The sequence below is a fragment of the Zophobas morio genome, unplaced genomic scaffold (genome assembly GCF_036711695.1).
Source record: "Zophobas morio isolate AGI-343-1 ecotype UQ-CSIRO unplaced genomic scaffold, CSIRO_AGI_Zmor_V1 ptg000002l, whole genome shotgun sequence".
Taxonomy (NCBI): domain Eukaryota; kingdom Metazoa; phylum Arthropoda; class Insecta; order Coleoptera; family Tenebrionidae; genus Zophobas; species Zophobas morio.
Window position 1 is genome coordinate 18225288 of NW_026972107.1, and position 22325 is coordinate 18247612.

At 33.3% G+C, this 22325-nt stretch overlaps 1 protein-coding gene across 2 annotated transcripts in view; it reads left to right on the forward strand.

Moving 5' to 3' along the window:
* Window positions 1–22325, forward strand: part of LOC135129433 (carbonic anhydrase-related protein 10) — a 313599-nt gene that overhangs the window by 202936 nt on the left and 88338 nt on the right. For both annotated transcript variants that reach the window (XM_064056586.1, XM_064056592.1), the window contains exon 6: window positions 77–143. In XM_064056586.1, the coding sequence (XP_063912656.1) occupies window positions 77–143 (67 nt within the window). The remainder of the gene's footprint in view (window positions 1–76; window positions 144–22325) is intronic.

Consider the following 22325-nt stretch of genomic DNA (forward strand, 5'->3'; position numbering starts at 1 on the left):
TCACGCCACAGATGGGCAAGGCTGGCGCATTTCTATCATGTTCTCCTTGTTTACTAACTGTGTTTTATCCTTACAGATCGGAGACATCCCCAATCCCGAATTAAGGATAATCACCAGCGTTTTCAACCGAGTGACGTACAAAGGTGAGTCCTTAAAGGAGATAAATTCCGCCGGATGAAAAATATTGCCTGATTTATGGTTAATTAAAGAAGAGGTCAATCATTCGAGTCACGCCATAATATAACAAACCCGGCTATATTATTTACGACACGGCATTTAGATGAACTAGTTTGCGTGTCACTTGGACGGTGTGTGGCACTTTTACCATAATGAAACATATCTAAGACTAACAAGTTGGAGGTGCGTGTGGAGATCTAACGCCGTCTATTAAAACTCCATTAGTTATTCCACTTCCGTTAAGAAGTCAACACGTGACACAAACAAGCGTCACACAGAAACAATTATCAAAGTCGCCCTCGGGTTCATTTATCAAACGATGCTCTGTCACCACTACACTTCCGAGCATTAAACGCTATCCATTTACCGACCCCTGCCTCTATAAACCGATATCATAATTAATAACAAACAATACGACAATTCATTTAACCTGCGGTGCTGTAAACAATACCTACCAATAACGCCTAGACCGCAAAGACTGCTCAAGATAATAAATCACAATGCTCGATACGCTTGTTTAAATTATTAATAACGATGCGCAACACAATCCGCTCGACCGTAATGGTCAGACATGCCTCTCGACTTGTCTCGACTCAGTTCTCCACCACATGTCTGAAACCAAGATCTTGTAAATTTTTATTGCACTTTTATTTGCCCGTATCTCAAGTTTTATTTAACAATAATAAGCCTCTTATTAATGAAGATCTTGATTTGAGGTACAAATATAAAACACCAAAAATGATATACACACGCGAGGTAAATTTTGTGGACTAATTTTAGTGTAATTTGTTACTTGACAATAATACAAGAAACAATATTAATGTCTCTAATAACATAATGACTTAAGTGTTAATGTTAGAACAATTTGTAAACTTTGGAAAATTACTATATTACTGTTTTCTTTTGTTTTAAACTTGAATCTTAATTCTACTGTGCTGATAAAATAGCTGCTCAATTTCACAATTCTTCACAGCTCACTTCTCCCGTTTCCACAATTCAGCCATCCTGAAATGTCATTCGATCCAGATGATACCCAGGGTTTCAGAAATTGGGTACACGTCTTTTGTGGACCTTTATGACTACTTATTTTTATTGCGCCGTTATTATCATTGTTTTTGATTTTTATTAACCCCGGAATGTACGTCTCCCACAATTGTACTCTTCTATTTTCCTGTTGTATCTTAGCAATTGGCCCTTTGACGCCTTTCTTTACTAAGACTTTCAAGTATGTTGGCAATTTTTTCTTCCAATTTTTCAACACATTCGCAAACTTGTTATTCCACTCGAAAGATTTTCAGCTGAATTTAAACTGACAATAAAAGCAGTTTATTTCCTCACTTTTATTTATTTCTATGTTTATCAATAGGTGAACCCGTGACTAAAATTAACGTCGTCTCAGTCGTTCATATTTATCACTATTTAATTTTTCAGTCCGTTTTCGGGCTATATTTTTGATAATTACCACTTTTTTTGCAAGGTAATTTTGTTTCTTCATACACAAATACTTTCTTTGTAGTTTTTTTCATCATCGCTCCCTATTTTAATCACATTGTAAGAAAACATCTTTCTTTTTTCTTTATCATTAGTTCAAAACTGTTAATTGGTTTTACACTTTTGCCCAGATTTTTACATTTTTTGAACCTTCCATTTGTTTTGGGTAATCGTTTTTGTTATAATCTTTATCATCTTATGCACCGCGTTCATCTTCGTCTTTAAAATCTTAACCATCGATGTACAGCGTTGTCGATGTCGCCGTCGTCATCGCTGTCTCTGTTCGCTGACAATCGTCTTCGTTGTCTCGTCGTTTACATCATCATCATCATCCCTGTCATTTTGATCAACGTAATTGATATTAAAAAAATTGGTACCGATTTTTAAAGCTAGTTGTTCTTTTATCATCTTATCTTCACAATCCACTGTCAATGGAATCCTACTGAAATTCGTTGGATTCCCATTAACTTGTGATTTGTGTGTCTGAGCTTCTATTTCAATAGCTTTCTATCTGGAAAAAGATTCAGTCCATGGCTTGATTTCCGACGAGCTCCCAGAACAGTGGAATCTTCAAAATTCCTGACAAATCTTCTTATAATTCACTTTTCCTGTTTCAACTATTACTTTGAAACAAGATAACGACCTCATTTTCTTACTTTTAAAAAAATAGTAGAAAGTTATTTCGCCAAAACTTCCCACGCCGTTGAAGTCTAATCCGAGAAATCCAGCTTTTTTAAAAAATTATAAAATTTGATTTTACGATTTTTGTTTTGTGATAACCGCTATAAAGTAAAAACCAACGGCATAAAAAACACCCCCGCAGACCCTGCGTTCTTGGAGTTTGCGCTGCCAAGTACAGACAATGTACAATATATTTGAAGCAGATAAATGGGATAAAATGTCCTTTCACCACTAGTAACAAACTTAACTCAAGTGTTTTTTTATACATTGAAAAAACGTCACGTAAAAACAGAGGACTAAAATTACTGATTAATTAATAAATGGGGTGACTCGTTCTTAATTTGGTCAATAAAAAATTTGTGATGACGTCATTAACATAAATAATACTTACTAGTCATAGCACAAAAGAAAACTAGTCACAATTTGACAACAATCGGTCCGGTAGTTTCGAAGATTAAGTGTCTAATAAAAATGGATACAGACGGCAGACAAACAGACAGACAGAGGGAAACAGGAGACCAGTTTTTTCTTACTCTAGAGGTCATCACACCTCAAGAAAATGCATATGAAAGTGGCAATTCGCCTGATGAACTCGACTACTATACTTTCTTAGCTTACGCTGGAAAAGTAAAAATTTTTAATTAACAATATGTATGTGTATCTCTGCATAAAATGAAAATATTTTTAATCTTCAAGAAAAATGAGTCTTATACGATGTTCAGTGTGTCGTTAAACGTGGCTTTAATCGCTATTGTCGTCACTAACGAGCGAGATATTGCACGGCTAAATAAAATTTGAGACGCCCAATACACATCAAAAGACGGTTACTTATATTTTATAAAGTTATCTACTAAGTTTGAGATACACTTGCAACTTTCCTTTCAGAAAAACGATACGTGTTTGCGCTATTAATCCATCAGCTCGAAATAGGTTGAAATTATTATTCGATGAAGATAAGAAATTTAGTAGATATATTTTTAGACATTTGATAACGGTAACTGAAAGTAAAAATACAGCTTATATTAAGTTTACTATTTAATGAAAAATAACTTAAATAACTTTATACCTCACTTTAGCATTCATGTATCATTTAATTAAACTATTTAGATTACCCCTCGTGTAGTGACTTAACTAGCTAGAATCCTGCAACTCGGCTTTAAAATCGTTAGTAACATACGACAATTAACAGGCAAAACTAGCTCAGCACTGCCGGGTTTTCTAGGTAATTACTAACACAGTGTCCATGACAATAAACTAGCCGAAAGTGATCTGTTTTAGTCTGTATACAACCAATTATTTCTCTACGACTGACTTTATGATTACTTCTTCAACATATAGGTTTGTTATTGAAACCTTTTCCATATTAATTACTCGCGGTAACGTAACACCTAAATCTTTCCAATATCAATTACCTAACTCTCACAGCATTATGCAAGACCTGTCTCTTGACCATATTCAGCTTTACTTATTTAAGCCCCATCCGGGTCCGTCGCCAAAGGCTTCTTTGCAAAACCCTAGCCTAGCTTATTACAACTTCGGTAGCTTCGGTAATTCCCGAGAGTTTAAATGCAACCATTCCTGCACTGTCAGATGCCTCGACACGAAAGTAAAGAATGCACTTTTAGTCCTCAGAACTGTCGATCGCGAACTAATGGACGCCCAGATAGGTATTAGTCCTGTCAATTAATTCAGTCCAAGTACCCACAAAATATACCATCCCAATAGGTGTTTGACTGCACTTTTAAAAAAGACGCTTCTTTATTCTAATATATCGGGGTTTAGAGCTGGCGTATTTTAATCAGTAATACAACTTACGCAGCTTAATTGCTTTAATGTCATTGGATTTATTACAGAAAGTGCAGACAAAACGCACTGAAACGCATCGCCGGCATAATCAGGACGGTTAGAATTCGCAACCTCATCATATTTCTCTGTAAAACTCGTTCTAAAAGTGGGAAGAACGCTTTGATTTTATTATTCTTTATTACTTTGTCGGAACATCAATTTGGCTGCTGTTAGTAATTTAACGCTTGTGTTTAATTTTTACAATCATATTTTACACTAACGTCTAGCCTGTGTTTATTTCCGTCTTAGCTATTTTGTTTTTCTGAAAATGGTTTATAACGATTGAAATTATAGCACCCGTTAGTTATATTTATTTTTTGTCGTCCCTTAAACAAAAGACTAAAAAATCTATAAAGCTATTCATATACAACTTCCCTCGTCATTGAACGATAATGTACCACCCACGCCGGGGTGAATTTTTCAGATCTATAATAATATTTTTCGAAATGAAATCACCTTTAGATGGAAATAAATGATTAATTACTTTTAGAACAAAGTAAATGTTTTTGAATTGTTTACTTCTATAAAGTAAAAACCAGCGGCATAAATAATACTCCCGCAACCCCTATGCCGTGGAGACGCAAATTCCAAAGGAACGCACAAGTACGGACCATGTAAAATACATATATTTAAAGCAGATAACCAACGGTAAAAAATGGCTTCTCAGCGATAATAACATGCTTAACTTGAAGTGTTTATGTTTATGTATCGGAAGAATGTCACGTAGAAATTCGTTTGATTTGAATGCATTTGTTGCCTCAAAACAGAGGATAACATTATTAATCAAGCCACAATCGAACAAAATTACGTTCTGAATGTTATTACTATAATTCTTATTTTATCATTATTAAATAAAAATCAGGTGACTCGTTCTTAATTTGATTAATAAAAAATTAGGGTGCGAATACTTTTATTAAATTTATTTTATTAGATTTAAAGTTGATAAAAAATATAAAATTTATAAACAAAAAAAGCGTAATAAAGTTGGTTAGAATAAAGCATTCATACTTTAGTTTACAATCAACAAAACCTGTATCAAAAGCAGTTATTTTAATGTATAAGCTTTCCCCTTGAAGCCAAAAACTACGGTGTTTACAGAATTTTAATATCTCTATGCGTTCTCAATATTTTTTTTTTCAGTTTATAACACCAATTATTATTAAATCATAAATAAAAGAGTGTGGAAAGTTTCAAATGATTTAATTAACTTCTGGTTTTGATTATAAACCTAAAATTTCAAATTAATCTACAGACAACCGGAAATGTGGAATCTACTCTTTATTGTAGAAGTTTCCCAAAAATTGTTGAGATGAATAATTTTTAAATTATCTTTTATCCCAATGCACCCATGTGTTATTTTCCTTAAATATCTTTATATTTAAAGAAATCTTTTATTCTTTGTAAAATATTTTGTTTTTATAGAATTTTTCCAAAGGTTGTTGAAATAAATAATTTTTAGTCTTTATTCTTATCCCGGCGCCTCCACCATTTTTATTCCTATCCTTAAAGTTAATCATGTGGATACTAAAATGTGTCTATTTTATGGGAAATTTAGTCAGGATTACGAAACTATGCTTATTTTCGCCATATCTCCTTAAAATGGCTTTTTTTAAAGTAAATTTTTATCAATTCAAAAAAAGGCCTTATCCTTGCGTAAAAACAATCTCCATCGTGTTGTTTTATTTTTTATAAAATATACTCTTTATTGTATAAGTTTTCCAAAAATTATTGAGATAAATAATTTTTGTCGACGCATCCTACATTTTGACTCAAAAATTGTGAGCAAATGATATCCGTCGAAAAACGAACAACTTTCTCATGATTATGAATCTGTTTTCAGTATTTCTTGAAATAAAAAGAACAAAGCTTTCATATAAAGAAAATTAAAGTTGGTTATGACGGGTTAAAAAAGAATCATTTATTTCGGTTCAGAGCCATACTTATCATGTTATTTTGCTCAAAGCTCGTTGTAATTAAAGAAATGTTTTATTATTTCCAAAATATATAATTTTCTGTAGAAGTTTTCCAAATATTGTTGAAATAAAGAATTTTTGGTTTATTTCTTAGCCCGGCGCATCCACCATTTTTAGTTTTAAAATAAAGTTCAACGAAGCAAACTGTGTTTATTTTCAACTTGAAATAAAAGGGAAGAATCGCTTTTATATTCAAACAAATGCGATTTACCCTTGTTCAAAATCATTGCTTATTTTGTTATTTTGCTCAAAGATCATTATAATTAAGAGAACGTTCGATTCCTTCAAAAATACGTTACTTTTTGTAGAAATTTTCCAAAAATTGTTACGATATGTGTAAATAATAATCTTTAACTTTTTAAATTCATTTTATTGCTTTCAGTTTTCTTTACTCAGTAACTTAAAATAAATCAAATCGGTACCAAAATGGGTCTATTTTGATGTAAATTAAGTATCTCAGAAAGATTAAAACGCCATTTATCCATGTTCAAGTCAGTGTTCGTTGTGTTATTTTCTACAGAGATCGTTACATGTTTTGACTGTTTCGTAAAAGTTTGTCAGTAATAATCTTGATATTATAATTTTCGTCCTAATTGTATGTAACTTTTTGTTTTTAACAGGCAGAAGATTGTAGAACTTAATATTTTATGCAGCTGTTTGACCTGGACTAGGAAACTTTTGCTATACAACTTCTACAATGATAATTTCAAAGTAACAAATAGTTTTCAAATAGTTAAATATTAAGATTTTCTACAAATCATGAAACACGAAAGCAGACATTCTTGTCACGATTATAATCTTTCATTGAAGTGTCAATGTAAGAACAAGATTACCGTTAAAAAACGCCATAAACTTCAAAATTTAGAATTGGTTCTTAAAATACAACTCAAGTGAATTGACAGTTTTTGTCAGTTTTTGTTGAATTATTTTTTAATAAACACTTCATGTAATTTATCCGTGTTTCTAAAAATTCATAAGACAGTCTGAAAATACCATACCTTTCAAGTAACGAATCGATAAAAGCAATCTTTTTATGCAAAGCAGGAAAATGTAAGAGAGAATTAGAAAGTGTTCACACCTTTTAATAATAAATTAAAATATCGCTCTTCAAAGATTTGTAAATTGAAAGATAGCACTCAGTTAGGATCTAATTCTATTCGTGGGCTGTACTTTGTAAAATAAACATGGAAAATTGCTTCTGGGTTTTACTTAATGCATTTTTTCTAAACCTGAGAACATTCTTAAGAAAATAGCTTTAAAAGCCAGTTGAACGAAATGGAGCAGGCCATAGACTGTTTCTTTTTCTACTGATTTCGCATTGTCATTTCTGAATTAGCTTCTTTATGTTGTGAATATTAAACTGATTTAATAATGACTCTCTAACCACTGTTGTTGATCTTGTAGTTTACGCCTAAGCTTGAAAAAGAAACGTTATACCCTATGTTTTTTTGTAAAAAATGTAATCTTGCAATTCCACAAGCAATTCATTTTTCAGTTAGTACAGATTCTAGATGAAAATTTTAATTTTACTTCCAATAGGTTGGTTTACCAACGATTCTTTCCTCTTTTAGTTAATCAAAACCGACTTACAACCTAATTTATAAATGATGCAAATATGTTATTCTGTAAGATATGGAAATTTTATAGTAGTCCGCATCATTGCTCTTAAAATTGATGCTCTCATAAACGCAAGCGAGTCTAGTATAATAAAATATACAATAAAATTTGTACACAGGTACATATATGGTTAGCTTCTAGGCATATCACGTACAACTACTGCTAAAAAAATGTCTTGCAAATTTGGTTCGATGTTTCTAATTCATTTAGCTCGCAATTTTTTTCAGCGAAACCCATGTTTTAAATCTAATATAAGTCGTTATTTTACTAAGATTTTGTTTATTGTTGCTTAAAATCATTCCAAACACAACGTCAAAAGTCGACTACTAGTTTCGTTTATTATACCAAAAACATCCTCAGGATTACCACACTTATTCGTAGTTGAGCATATATTGTTACGATGTTCGGGCATTTAAAAACTTAACAATTTATTTATGAGTAACTCAAATTTATACGACTAATTACACAGCGATTATATACAAAAGAATTGCGGCGCAACTTGATTCTCTCGTTGTCTGAATGATTCGTCTCCGAAGGTAGCCTTTATTTAAACCCATATTTCCTTTCTAGATATTCCGCAATCGAGGTTTTTCTGGAGTACCCATCGCAACTTCCGTTTCCAAGCTTTTCTTTAGCACATGCCACCCGACCACCGTCACCAAAAATTAGAAAATATTTAAAACTAATGAACATTTATTCCGTGGGGGTTTTTAATTTTAAATTCTTGCCATTTCCCATTTTCTTGCTTCACTCTGTTTCTAAAACAAGATTCTAATAAGAATGTTTTTTTTTCAACAGGGAGAGCCATTTTTTTATTTTTCTTGACGTAAATCTCAGTTAAATAAAAATTGTCGATTTATTTAGACTTACGTGCAAATTTGTGACACCTGCTTGATTAAAGTTCAACCGAATCACCTTGTACAAGCGGTAAAGCGAATTGGTCTAATTTTGCCAAATACTTAAACGTAAATTAATACAGAGTGGTAGATATTACAATAATTAATCAAATAACGGCTTCTAGCAACTTTGTGTAGCTAGCAAAATGTAATATATTTTATTCATGGCAAAATAAAGCACCGAGAAATTATTATGCTAACAATGCGAACTAGTGGAATCATATTCAACCAGCGAAATTATTACGGATTGTTTAATAATACCCCATTTGGAAATCATAGGCAACACGAAGCATCAATCCGCTTGAAGTGGTTGAACTGCATGTGTGGATATGTGCACGGAGCGCAAATTCAATAATGTAAATTAATGGAAACTTTGTAACTGGATCGCTTACAAGGTTACACTTCCGGCACGTATCATCTCAACAAGTTGACGAGGAGCGAAAGGAGGAATCGGCGAAATGTAGTATAATTACACAAGTTGGTCTAACGTTATTGTTATAAGTGAGACTGCGGGTCGTTTAGAAAAGGGTATTGTAACCTAACCAAGCAAATTGATTCTTAGATCGCATTTTAGACCCTGAGAAAGCGGAGGTGACAACAACCAACCGTAATCGGATTTCGGAACAAAGAAGATTTCGCGAGGAAAGATGCAGCCGAAGTTGCATTTTACCGTCGACTCCTGGATTAGGTATTCATATTAGTTTATGAAAGGATTTATTATAATTAATTTAAAAGTATAAAATAGTGTTAAGCCTCTTATATTCTCAAGACCGAAGATTACTTGAACTCGTAACTCATTTGAAACTGTTCGATAAATTAAATACACAATTTAAAATAGAAGTGGAACCCCCTGAAACATGAAAATTGCTATTTTGCACCAAACTGTTTTAAATAAATGTGCAAAAACATGTAGAATGTCGCGCAAAACTTGTAAATCTTTTAAAAACGGAACTTCAAGTATAGTAAAAAACATTCTTTTCATACTTAGTAACCATTCCATTTAGCAATTAATACATAAATCATCACTGCATTTCTACGTCAGACCCCTAAATTCCACGTCTTTGGATAACCTAGAATTCTAACCCATAAGACAGTAATTTACTTTTTTACGTGCCACTTCATGCCAGTAGTGGATGTGCACTAGATTTACTACTTCGTACAACTAGTGACCTACGCTAGTTTCGCCAGTTTTAGAAGCTTGCTTAATTTTTAATACCACTTGCCAACTTACAGGTAGTAAACGTCCTAATATTATGTTAGTTCGTGGATTTGCTTTAACACCGCAATACTGTGTAACTGTGTTCATGTTATCGCCAATAAATGTCACAAATTTAGACTTTAAATGAGTTAAATTATTTATTTTATTTAGCAAACTTTACAAGTTCACTAACTTAGATAACATCCATTTGAAAGCAAAGTTCTAACATTGTTTATAGTAATACAAAGACCGAAGTCGTTTTTAATGTTGCTGTTGAATTTGCGGTTTAAGAAAATTTGGTACGCAAGCAATTAATTTAATTTTTTGCGACATTTCATAAAAAAGTGTGAGTGTTGAATTATTTATCATGCATTGAGTTCGAAGAAAGCCATGAAAAAGTTCAACATTATTATACAGCGCACGGCACCATTACAATATTAAAATGTTGGTTTAAACGAAATCATTTTAATTACTTTTCTTAATTCAACTCAGAATTTTTTAACCAAGCACAGAATTTTCAATTCGAATGAAAAATTTGTTCCGTATCAAACCTTAATGAAAAACTTAAAATCGAAATTTTTTCACACACTTTTCGTGAAGCAAACCAAAAATATCACTGAACCGTTGATCGTAAATACACGAGTTTGTCTATACTGATTTTAAACAAATTACTGTTCAATGTATATTTTAGTTTTTAATTAAATTTAGAAAATATTTTAATCTAAACTATTAATTTGTTCGCAGTGACCTGTTTGTAGCAGACGTAGTATGCGACCCAACTTGATAAATTTCATTAAAAAACACATACAAATTTTCGCTTTGAAATATCAAATCAAATTTTTGTGTGCGGTCTAATTTTTTCTATAAAATTCTACATAAATTGGAAACCTGTACAATTTTCAATAAAATTAAGTGGCAAGCCTTTTTTCGTAATGGAGAGACAATTTTTCAATTCAATTTCATGTGCAATTTTGGTTTTTTCCCAAAAATCGAGATATCGAAAGTAAAAACTAACTAATTAATAACCACAAGTACATAACCATATTAATATACAAAATTTAAACAGGTCTTACCTGTCACAGGTATGAAAACGAATTTCGGTTACAGTATACACCGTAGTCTTAAAGTACAATCAGTAGGGACTGTACAAGCGATTTATTGTATATATGTAAAAGTGTAAAAGTCAAATATTGATGAACGTCCGGGTCCAGATAGAATTGTGCTAATTCACGCAGTTTGGGCCAGTTTTCTCGTCACAAGTACCTTCGAATTGCGGCTCTCTGCGTGATCCACTCATCATAGAAGGAATTGCGTCACTGGGCGTAAGCGCGGGCAGTGATTGTAAGTGCAGGTCGGAAGCGTCTCTAATTCTTGAGGCTATCTGTGTGATTCGCTCGTCTTAGAAGAAGAACTTCCCTTGTGTCTGAAGTACAGGCGAAAAATTATAAAAGTCCTGTAAGCTCAGTTATGAATCACCCAAGCTATTGTAAACTGCAATAAACCGGCGACATAATTATGAAAAAATAACCTTCACTATCATATTAAAGTGTCATTTGTCATTTGGTTTAAAAGATCATGTAAAGATCATATCCGAAGACACCAACTTCGAAATCGGTGTCGCCCAACTTTTTTCTTTGCCGCCAAATTTATGTATCGATGTACTAGCACTCAGGAGCGGCTCGTGACCTTTTAAAATGGGAGGAGACAATTTGTTTCTTTCAAATAATCTGATAAAGCAGAGTCCAATTCAGCCGTAAAATCAATCAGAACTCGAAATATACCTGGATTTTGCGACTCCTTACTTTCGTCATATCCACGTAAAGCAAATTCGAACACTCCACAAAATTTTATGCACATTATCAATCAACATAATATATGGTGATTTTTGTCGACCCTTGCGTTATGTCCCCGAATATTATTAATATAGGCGGTGTCTAGGTGTTTCAGAATGTCTGTATTACCAAGAAGATTGTAATCAACTAAATGATGCAAACGACTCGCACTTCTTTCATGTTTTGTTACTCTTTCCTTTAAGTATCGTAGATCATCCACGCCAGTATTAATCCAGAGCGATGGTTTTAACTCATTGCTGAGGATACACACAAAACAAAACAATTTATTATTTTTTTCACAACCGAGACATCCAAAAATATTTATCATACGTGTTACGTCTATTGAAATATATCTATGAGAGCCTCTCGTATTGTCATGAACATTTTTTTTTATTAATAAATCGGGGGTGGCTCTCCATAAATTTTACCGTCGTGACACAGAGAACGATTTTTTATTAAATATCAACCGAATTCATAATTTTTATATAAACAAAAAAATCAAACAATTTCACTCGCGCAGAATGCAAATCAAAACCCGCAATTGAGTTAATGCTGCTGGGCACTGTCGGAACAGAACCCGATTCCAGTCCATTAGTGCGACCAGACGCACGTCTAAACGTCTAAATCAGCTAAGATTTGGTCTCCGTCTCCGACTGTTATCAGCACTTCATTAGCAACATATCATATATCCAAGACACAACATCATTAGATGCAAATGGTTATAAGTTTTGATACATTTTATACACGTGGAGCGAGATAAAAAAATTAGTTTTGATAATAATTATGACACAAATTTCCGGATAATTTTTTGAATATTGAACATTACTATTTTGCGATGTCCAGTGTGTTTGTAGACGTTATAATTTTGGGGGGGGCACATGGCCTTGCCCCCCTGCTAGCACTTAAGGAAGGCCTGTAGTGACCACGGCATCGCATTTTTTAACGTTACGTGGATTTCCCAACTGCATTAAAATTAATGAACATCGAACTCATTCCGATTATGACGAACTGACAATGAGCTGATTTAATCTGTTATGCAAACGCTAACTGATGTTCCAACTCTGTAAGTTTTATTAACACACAATTAACCGAATGATTTTAACAAACTCTGTGAGCATGATCTGAATGTTCCATGGCGTGTGCAGGCATGTACAAACCCATTGATCATATCGGCTCAATTCATGTCAGTTATTTATTTACGCTCCTGACGAAAGCATTGAGTCTATCAATAAATAATCGCATCATCTAGACTATGCGAAAGTATGCAAAAATTATTGGTGTTAAAAAATTCCTACGTCGATAAAACATGTTTTAGCGCCATCGTAAATATGTACCTATAAATTTAAGGCGGTTTTACGTCGACTCGAAATAAAAACGTTTGACCGACCAATTTCAAGAGTCTGACACTTAAATTAGCAGAAAAGTTGTTTGGAAATAGTAACAATTGATAGTGTATTATGCTACGATTTAAAACAGTCTAACCCAAAACGCCATAAAATACGAACTTTAGGTCGCAATATTTCTTCGTTTCCTTCAAATTCTAATAAGAGTTAGAGATGGCAATGTCTGACAACTCGGCGTCGTTCGTTTTCATAGGGAATGCATAAAGTAAAATGTATAAATCATAAATGCTTGTTACAATTCACATATCAGAGCTTGCACTGCCTATTCCAGTGTGACTCAGAAGTAACTTACGATTCTCATTCAAATGCAAATTGAATGAATTCTTGTATTGACATTAAGATTGTGCATTTATTTACATAATAATGACTTACATTATGTATTATGTTAGCGAGGCTATACTAAAAGCGCCTTTTGTAAATATTCCTCATCAAGTCGTCGCGTTTTTACATTTTTCCCCCTTTTATGTTAGGGCAGATATTAAAATTTTAGCGACATTGCGTCTCGCAGTCCAGACACATTATTTATGGAGGCTTAATGCAATCTTATCAGCACGCTGTAGCACTTCCTTGCACCAAATGAACGCAGTTTTTTTGTTTGTCATTAATTTGTTTAATATTAAACTTGTGACGCCGAAATTTATTACTTGCTCGAAGACTGTACACACGAATCTGAAATATGATGAAGTAAACATAGCAAAAGATCGTTTATTGCTAAAATTTGATAAAATTACGGAGACAAGTGAAATCTGTTGTCGCAGATACTGAAAAATGGCTTGCATTTATGTTGTAACAGTTTTAGATTGCTAGTTTTACAAAATTATACTTCAAATACTCACTTACTTACTTACTTACTTCAAAACTAATGTGACTTCATACAATAAACAAACAATTTAACATTTACACACCAAATGAAAGTAAAGGCATAACAATCAACGGTGATAAAAGGAATGATAATGTAGCTATTACTAATGTCGAAAACACTACTTTCCGATACGGTCATTAAACACGGGATTTGATAGTTAACAGCGATTGTAGAAAAAATATACGCTGTATTCTTACAAAAAGCTCTTTCAGGCCTCGTAAGTTGGCTAGACGACAGGAAACGCCCTCCAAGTAGACATTTTTCTACTAACAAAACAAATAACTCCGCTCGCTAAAGTACATAAAATTACTGAAACAACTGTGTCCCGTTTTCGTAGAAACTGAAAAGTGACTTGTTTTGAAGTTAGAACAGTTTTAGAAGCGACTTGGTGCTAGAATGTTCGTTTTACAAATTTACACTTCATAAATTATTCTGCTGGAACTAGAAATAACACAAAGTGCAGGTCTCATGCAGCACTTAATATTTTAAATGTATAAAATATTGATTTTAAAGGTGTTTTCAAATCTTGGTTTACATGAACATGATACATGAATCAAACTAGGGTAACAGAAAAATACAAATTCTCAGATGCTGGAAATCTAATCACGACACACCTATACAACCGGCGGCAATTGTAAATATTTGCTTTAAAATTTAACATCCATACGTCAAATAAAAATTGATGAAGGTTATTTCGACAGAACTCCCAGAAGATTTTGCGAATTTTATTTTTTTATGGAATCCCTATAAGTTAAAATACGATATTATTTAATGTTAATGCAAATGTAAAGAAGCGTGCTACGTGTGTGTTTCAAATGAGTTTTTACTTTACAAAATTTTGTCATGACGTCATCAACACTTTTGCAAGGACATCGATAAAATAAATTGGCCCATTCATTAATTTTTTTGAGTCACCCTGTATAAGTAACTCTAAAAAAATTTTTCGACTAAATTTTGATATAACGTCATCAATTTTTTGCATAGGATAAATAGTATTTTGATTACCATTACCACGCTTACGATAACTTGAAAAAGTCTGCAAGATTTCAAGGCATTCGGTTTTGCAGTTTTTGATTTAATCAATAAAATAAATTGACTCAATCATTAATTTTTTGGATCACACTGTATAAGCAATTCTAAAAAATATGTATGAAATGATAAATCACAAGTATAGACACAGCATATTTTGCGTTTTTTTGATAGGATATGTTTGTCAATTTTTTTGAAATGACGTCGTCAAGTTTTAGAGGGGTCGTAAATGAATAAATTTTGATTAACAATTTACCATGTTTCCGATAACCTGAAAACGTTTGTAAGGTTTCGGAGCCTTCGATTTTACAATTCCAAAGTTAAATTTTAAAGCGTTGTTATACAATTTTTATTTTTTTACGAAAATCTTTGTATTTAGGGTAAAAATTCAACGCGGACTCATAAACTACAAGTGTAGGAATATGTTATTTTACAAATTTAAATAACATTTACTGTTGTAAAAGATTTTGCTCAGCGTTTTATCATCTACTCGATATTCCTGATATATTTAAAATTTGACAATTGGTCCGCTAGTTTAGAAGATTATCTGTCTAATAAAAATCGACACTGACGCAGACAAACGGCAGACGGCAGACAAACAAATGGAAACGAGAGATCTATGTTTTCGTATTCTAAAGGTTATGAAACGGTGAGAAAACATAAAAGTAGCCAGTCGCTCGATGGACTGGATTACAATACTTCATTAGCCTACGCTCAGGAAGTAAAAATGAATAAGTTATTTTATGGAACAAAGTTAAGTAGATTAGCAAATTATTATTGATTAATTTGAAACATTAACAACATTAATCAAGAACTGACCCCTTTTTTCTTATCGAAGAATCTGAACAACGAGGTAGAAAAGGAAAATATGGAGATTATAAACAAAGAAATTTAATTAAAATTTAGACAACTGCAATCTACAATAGTGCAGGTGTGGCAATAAATCACTTATTAATTATAGGGACAATTTATTGTCCAGATAATGAAGTAACAAGATTCACAGGGTGTTGTCTGTCTAATTATGGAAATAAGATCTCATTGTGCTCGTTAAGACTACAGAACATAAATACATTAACGCACCGTTTAGAACGTTTAAACTTCATTATTAACTTTTTTACTTCTCAAGTGTAAGCTAAGAAAGTATTGTAATCAAGCCCATCGGGCGACTCGCTACTTTTAAGTTTTCTCGACGTTTCATGACCTCTAGAATATGAAAACTTAAGTCTCTGGTTTCCATTCGTCTGCCGTCTGCTATCTGGCGGCGTCTGTCCCGATTTTTATTAGACTGATTAATCGTCTAAACTATCAGAACGATTGTGTTACACAGATGACGCTGACCACAATTGATCTGATTGTCCCCATCACCTGATGTCATCGTCAAAAATTACAAAAGAACATTTTATTTAAATGTTATAAAATAACATAATAATATAATAATAATAATAATTACCATAGGCATCCAGATTTTTGTAAAAAAAAAAATTAAACCTTGCAACCGTCTTAAGCATATCGAAAGCATGGTAAATCGATCATCAAAATTCATCCGTGTATATACGACTCCCCTAAAAACTAATACTATACTTGTGATTTACCATTGTATTAATATTTTTTTAGGATTGCTTATACGAGTATAGGGTAACTTAGAGTGAGGCAGTTTATTTTATTGATTAAATCAGCAACGTCTCACTCCATTTTCTTGAAAACTTGGAAATGCAAGACTGTCATTATTAATATTACACTGTGTGCACTGTACCTATCCAAATTGATCATGTCGTTCCAAAAATGTTGATGACATCTTCAAAATATTTTGTAAACTAAAAACCCATTTAAAACATATGCATAACACCCTTCTTTACATTAACTTTAACATTACATAATATGTAGGTACATATGTTTATTTCAACTTACAGGGGTTCTCATAAAATAAGTAATATTAGCAAAATCAAATTTAATGATTTTTCGAAAATGTTGGATATGTTTTATTGTACTTCACGGGCGAGGGGCGTTCTGTCGAAATAACCTGTCGACCAATTTCTCTTAAACATTTATGAAACTATATCAAATAGTTTCTACATTATTTTTAGCTGGTCGAGAAAATTTGACAAACATCAACATTGTGTTCACATATTTTAATGCTTACCCAGCAATATTAATAAATAAACCCAGAAAAAGCCAGGCATAGAAAACCAAACTACGAAGAATTAGACATCCAGACTTTTGCATAAAAATTTCCACATTTAATGTTCCATATACATTTGTACGACTGCTTTTTAGTGTCAGAAATAAGAAAGTACCTTCCGATATATCCCTCGTTCGTTCCGCCAGTTTTTTAATCGACGATTCTTTGCCGTCCTTATCTTACGCTCGCTTTTCCAGATCAACTAACATGCCACATTGTAAGATTACCTGCACTTCTCACATCCCGTCCCTAGATTTCTGTTTAATACAACCTCAACCTTTCACGACTGCCAAAGGGAATTTTTGAACATATTGAGTGTATTTATCAAAAGACCAGAACATCTATCAACTTGTCTTCTCTGTCTTTGAATCGACTTAAGTGGCATTCAATGAAATGCAACATTTGAACTTCTCTACATTCTTTGATAACCAACGCGCGGAATTGTGTTTCATACGCTCGATCCAGTGCTGTCGCGGCGATAGTTTGATTACAAATATATTTTTCTTTTGGACTATATCAACATAATATAACATTTCAAGATCACAAATCTGTGGTCCTGTGTTTGAAAAATTAAAAAGGGCATCGAGTATTTTTATTTGAAGTAATATAGTAATATAGAAGTAGTTTTTTAACAAGCTGTAAACACTCGAAGCGACGCACTGGCTACGACCTTGTGGACCAGATCAAAGCGTCCCCGCTACTCGCCGTAAAACACACCTTGCTTCAACTGGGGAATTGCATCCGTAAGATATTTTTCCGCCCAGTGTTGATAACAGAATCTTTGTATTAAACGTTCATAAATAAATTTCGGACCACAACCAATCAAGCCGAATACATTTTCATCACTCGCTGATTCGACGGATAGTGTTTGACATCGGAGTGATAAACGTTGACGTGTTCTATTTGGAAAATATAAATTAAATTAACTAGTGCACTGCTGAAAACATGTAACGAGGAAGTGTATTTACACAGAGAAAAAAACTGATCAGGCCCTCCATTCTATCACTGATTAAACTATCCATTTTCGTGCAGTATATTATTACATATTACATTTAAAAAAAGTAATTAACGCTTGACCTCATTTTTATTTTACTTCACGAGAAACAATTTTAGAACGTCTTACAGTGAACAATAAAATAAAAATCGAGAAACGTTATTTCGGTCAACGACTGCACCCATCGGACATTATTTAATTTTTTCCAAGCCGACAAACCCGATATGTCTGCGAATCTCTTGACTTCGTCGAGTCAGTTTTTCATTTGTGATCAAAAATGAGCCGAAACAGCGCTGTCAGCACACCGTCATATAATGGCTTGCGTTTGGTGTCAAATAAGTTATTCAATTGAGTGCTTAATGTCAAATACATATAAAATGGAGCCGGTTTAATTGCACCTCAAATAACCTGTGTTTTATGAAGCCTCTCAGCTGAAATTACAGTCGAATAATTTCATAACGATCGCGTCGTGTTTGAACAATAATCAATCAGTCCCAAGTGTGCGGGCAACGTAAATAAGTATAAATAACAATTGGTCCGGTTGCGTCAGTTTAAGCGTATTTGTTCAAGTGGTCCAAGGGGATATACGACCAACTTGTCATTGTCACGTTAGACCGGACACGCCATACACACCCCCACTTTTCAGTATCAAAATCGTTTCACACTGTCACAAGCGACTAATACATAAACAACCCCAACGTTAAACGCGCTAACGCTTGCGGTTTAGCACTGCGAAGACCAATGAAACTACTACAAGGATCAAGCAGGTCTTTGTAGAGGAATGGATTTTGGTTTCCGAATTGTCTGCGTGTAATGAGTTTGTGCATAATTGAAAATGGACTAGTGAAATCTAGAGATGTGCGACAGCGTAATTTTCCAATCAAGGCGTGAACAGTGACTGTTATTTCTCAGTCACGGTGACTTTACATGAGAAGTAGCGAAAGCAGTGATCGGATACTTCGATCAGGTAATGCCAAAGGGAATTTTTGAACATATTGAGTGTATTTATCAAAAGACCAGAACATCTATCAACTTGTCTTGTCTGTCTTTGAATCGACTTAAGTGGCATTCAATGAAATGCAACATTTGAACTTCTCTACATTCTTTGATAACAGAATCCTTGTACTAAACTTTCATAAATAAATTTCGAACCACAACCAATCAAGCCGAATACATTTTCGTCACTCGCTGATTCGACGGATAGTGTTTGACATCGGAGTGATAAACGTTGACGTGTTCTATTTGGAAAATATAAATTATTTAACTAGTGCACTGCTGAAAACATGTAACGAGGAAGTGTATTTACACAGAGAAAAAAACTGATCAGGCCCTCCAGATGAAGGTTTCACTTTCACATGAAATGTTTTCACAAATGTCACTCCAAATTTTAAAGCAATCTTTTATGAAAAAAATGTCATTCGTCATTGACTGTTTTCACTGTTTCACATTCACAGCGGTAATTACAAAGTTGATTTTAGGAAGCGAAATCACGTTCACCATGACCTGTCAAAATGTGTCACTGTCACCAACAGTGAAAAACATATGACGGCAAAATAATTACCGGTAGTGAAATATCACTAACCTCAAGTGAAATACCAAAGTCTACCAAGGATGCATATACATTTTTTCTTTGGACCAGTAGTTCATGGTAAACCACTTTTTCATTTTTTGTTGTGGAAAGACCATGCTGCTACCCCCAGGAATATACATCGTGGCCAAACTTTTGACATCCAGATAAAAAGAGAGATTTTCCACACGCGCAATTCAATATTGTTATTATTAACCAAGTTTTGATTTTTAAATCAGATCCTACACTCGCCACAGTATTCATTGAGGCTTTATATCTGATTTCAAATTCTCGACTTTCTCTTCGTGGTACTTACTTAAGATTTTATAACCTACAGGAGCACAAACCTCTAGCAAATTAATAATTTTTTTCTAGCCCCATAGTAACTGGAGGACCAGCTACTTTTTTTTTTCATTGGAAAGAAAGGATGCCTCTCACTTAAATTTAGAATATCTTTCTTTAAGTGGAGGAGAAATGAAAAGTTGACAAAGACAGTTAGAGCAATAAGGAAGGTCTTGAATATCAGCAATAATGTCATTAATTAATATGTTCTCTGAATACATCAAATTCTACACCATTGGTAGTTAGTAGGTAATTGCCAGCGCTACCAAAAACACTAGTTTTCTGTTATTCCTTTTTACAAATAAAGATACGGGGTTTCTATAAATGATTATAGGGTTGAAGTAGGTCATGGAAGTGTTCCGTCTACATTTTATGGAGATTTGACTAAATGCCCAAGGACTCACGACCGATACCACACGCATCTATATAATAGTTGCCTAAATTCTTCATTTCTTATTAAAAAATAAAACTAATTCATTACAACAAAAAGAAACAAATTTATTGTGGTTAAACGTCACAGCAAATGTTGAAAAGGTTCACCATTTTCTTCAAAGTTCACTCTCTTTTTAATTTCAAAAATGTTTTGTAACATCCTTCTGTCAATGCTTTCGACCCATTGTTCAATTTAATGTTGCAACTGGAACTTCTGACTGCTAAGACAATCTCGTAAAAGCTGTTTGTGAATTTTGCTCGAGTCGTGTCAAATCATCAACAACTTCCTCAGATACTGAAGGTCTTCCAGGAGATTTCCCTTTGTTGCCACTGTCAGTTCGAACAAATCTGATGATTACATGTCTAAGGTGAACTTCTAACGATATTTCTTGATTTTGCAAATTAGGTTTTTTTTTTTCTTGTTTACAAGCGGTTACAGAATATACCCACTCTCCGTTTACGAATGTCCCATTGCGATAATACGTTATAACAATGAAGGTTTCTTGTTCAACAGATTAAACCATTTTCACGGTCTTCGCTTCCTAGCACAAAAACGAAATTTTCGTACACAAGCACCAAGAATTTTGAAAACGATTGTTTTTGTTTTGAGCTTGGACCAACGAGGATTGTATAATTCACACTTGAAAAAAGTTAGAACAATAAAAGCGATTACTTTAAATGACAGGTTAAAAATGACATTAACAAGTGAGAATCGTCAAAACGGCCAAGTACGCCCTCAGAGTCATTTATAAAAACCCTGTATCTGTTGCTATCAATTTATTTTTTAAAATAAGTATCTCCAAATGTTTAAATATCAAACCAAGTTGTGTCTACACTAACAAGAACATCGTCCACATAATTTATGTACTTAGAAAATATTTGAGGTAGGTAAACTACTTGTTAAATTGAAATTACTATTAGCATGTGATATTAAATTATAATTTCGGTTTGTCATATTTGTGAGTTGAAACCAAAAATACTGACGGATTTCACTAACAACGTTACCGTCGTCCCCGAGCATAAGCTAAGGAAATACCCATTGTAATAAGGAAACATTCATTGTATGGCTACTTTCATATTTTCTCGATATTAACATAACTCTTAGATAATGAAAAAAGACTCCGTCTGTCTGTCTACCGTCTGCCGTCTGTATGTCGTCTAGCATCTGTCGTCTGAAGATTGTATCAATATCTCTCTCTTAGACCAATAGCTTCCGGAACCACTAGACTAACAGTTCTGAAATTTTATAGGTACGTTAGGAATATCGTGTAAGTGGAAAAAGCTAAAGATAATTTGTCTGATAATCCCCACCCACAATTTGTGACATCGTCTGAAAAATTTGCATGGCGAATACTATTTCAGTTTTATAAAATAGTGTACTCCTACAGTTGTGGTTTATGAATCCGCCTTGATTTTTACTTCTCGGCCATAAGCTAAGGAAGTAAAGATGATTTTCTCTAGGCATCCAGATTTTCGAAAAAAAAAAAAATTATAACAACACTACACTAATATAAAAGGAACGCTGAGAAACGCTCCTTAACTCAGCAATTTACACCGTAGTCTTAATAATGCGAATTTCGCAGGTTCGATCTCGCTTTTTCTAAAAAACTAGATTTGTTCGATTATAGTCCAGGAAGGGGTGGAGTTCTATTTAATTATGTGAGACCAATTTTTAAATATTTCTATGGTGTTGAACGGATATAGAAATATAGACAACCTTTGTCACTTGTGTGATACAAATAGTTGCGTCGTCAATCTTGGATTTTTTTAAATCGTTTAAGTGTTGTTATTAACACTATAATATATT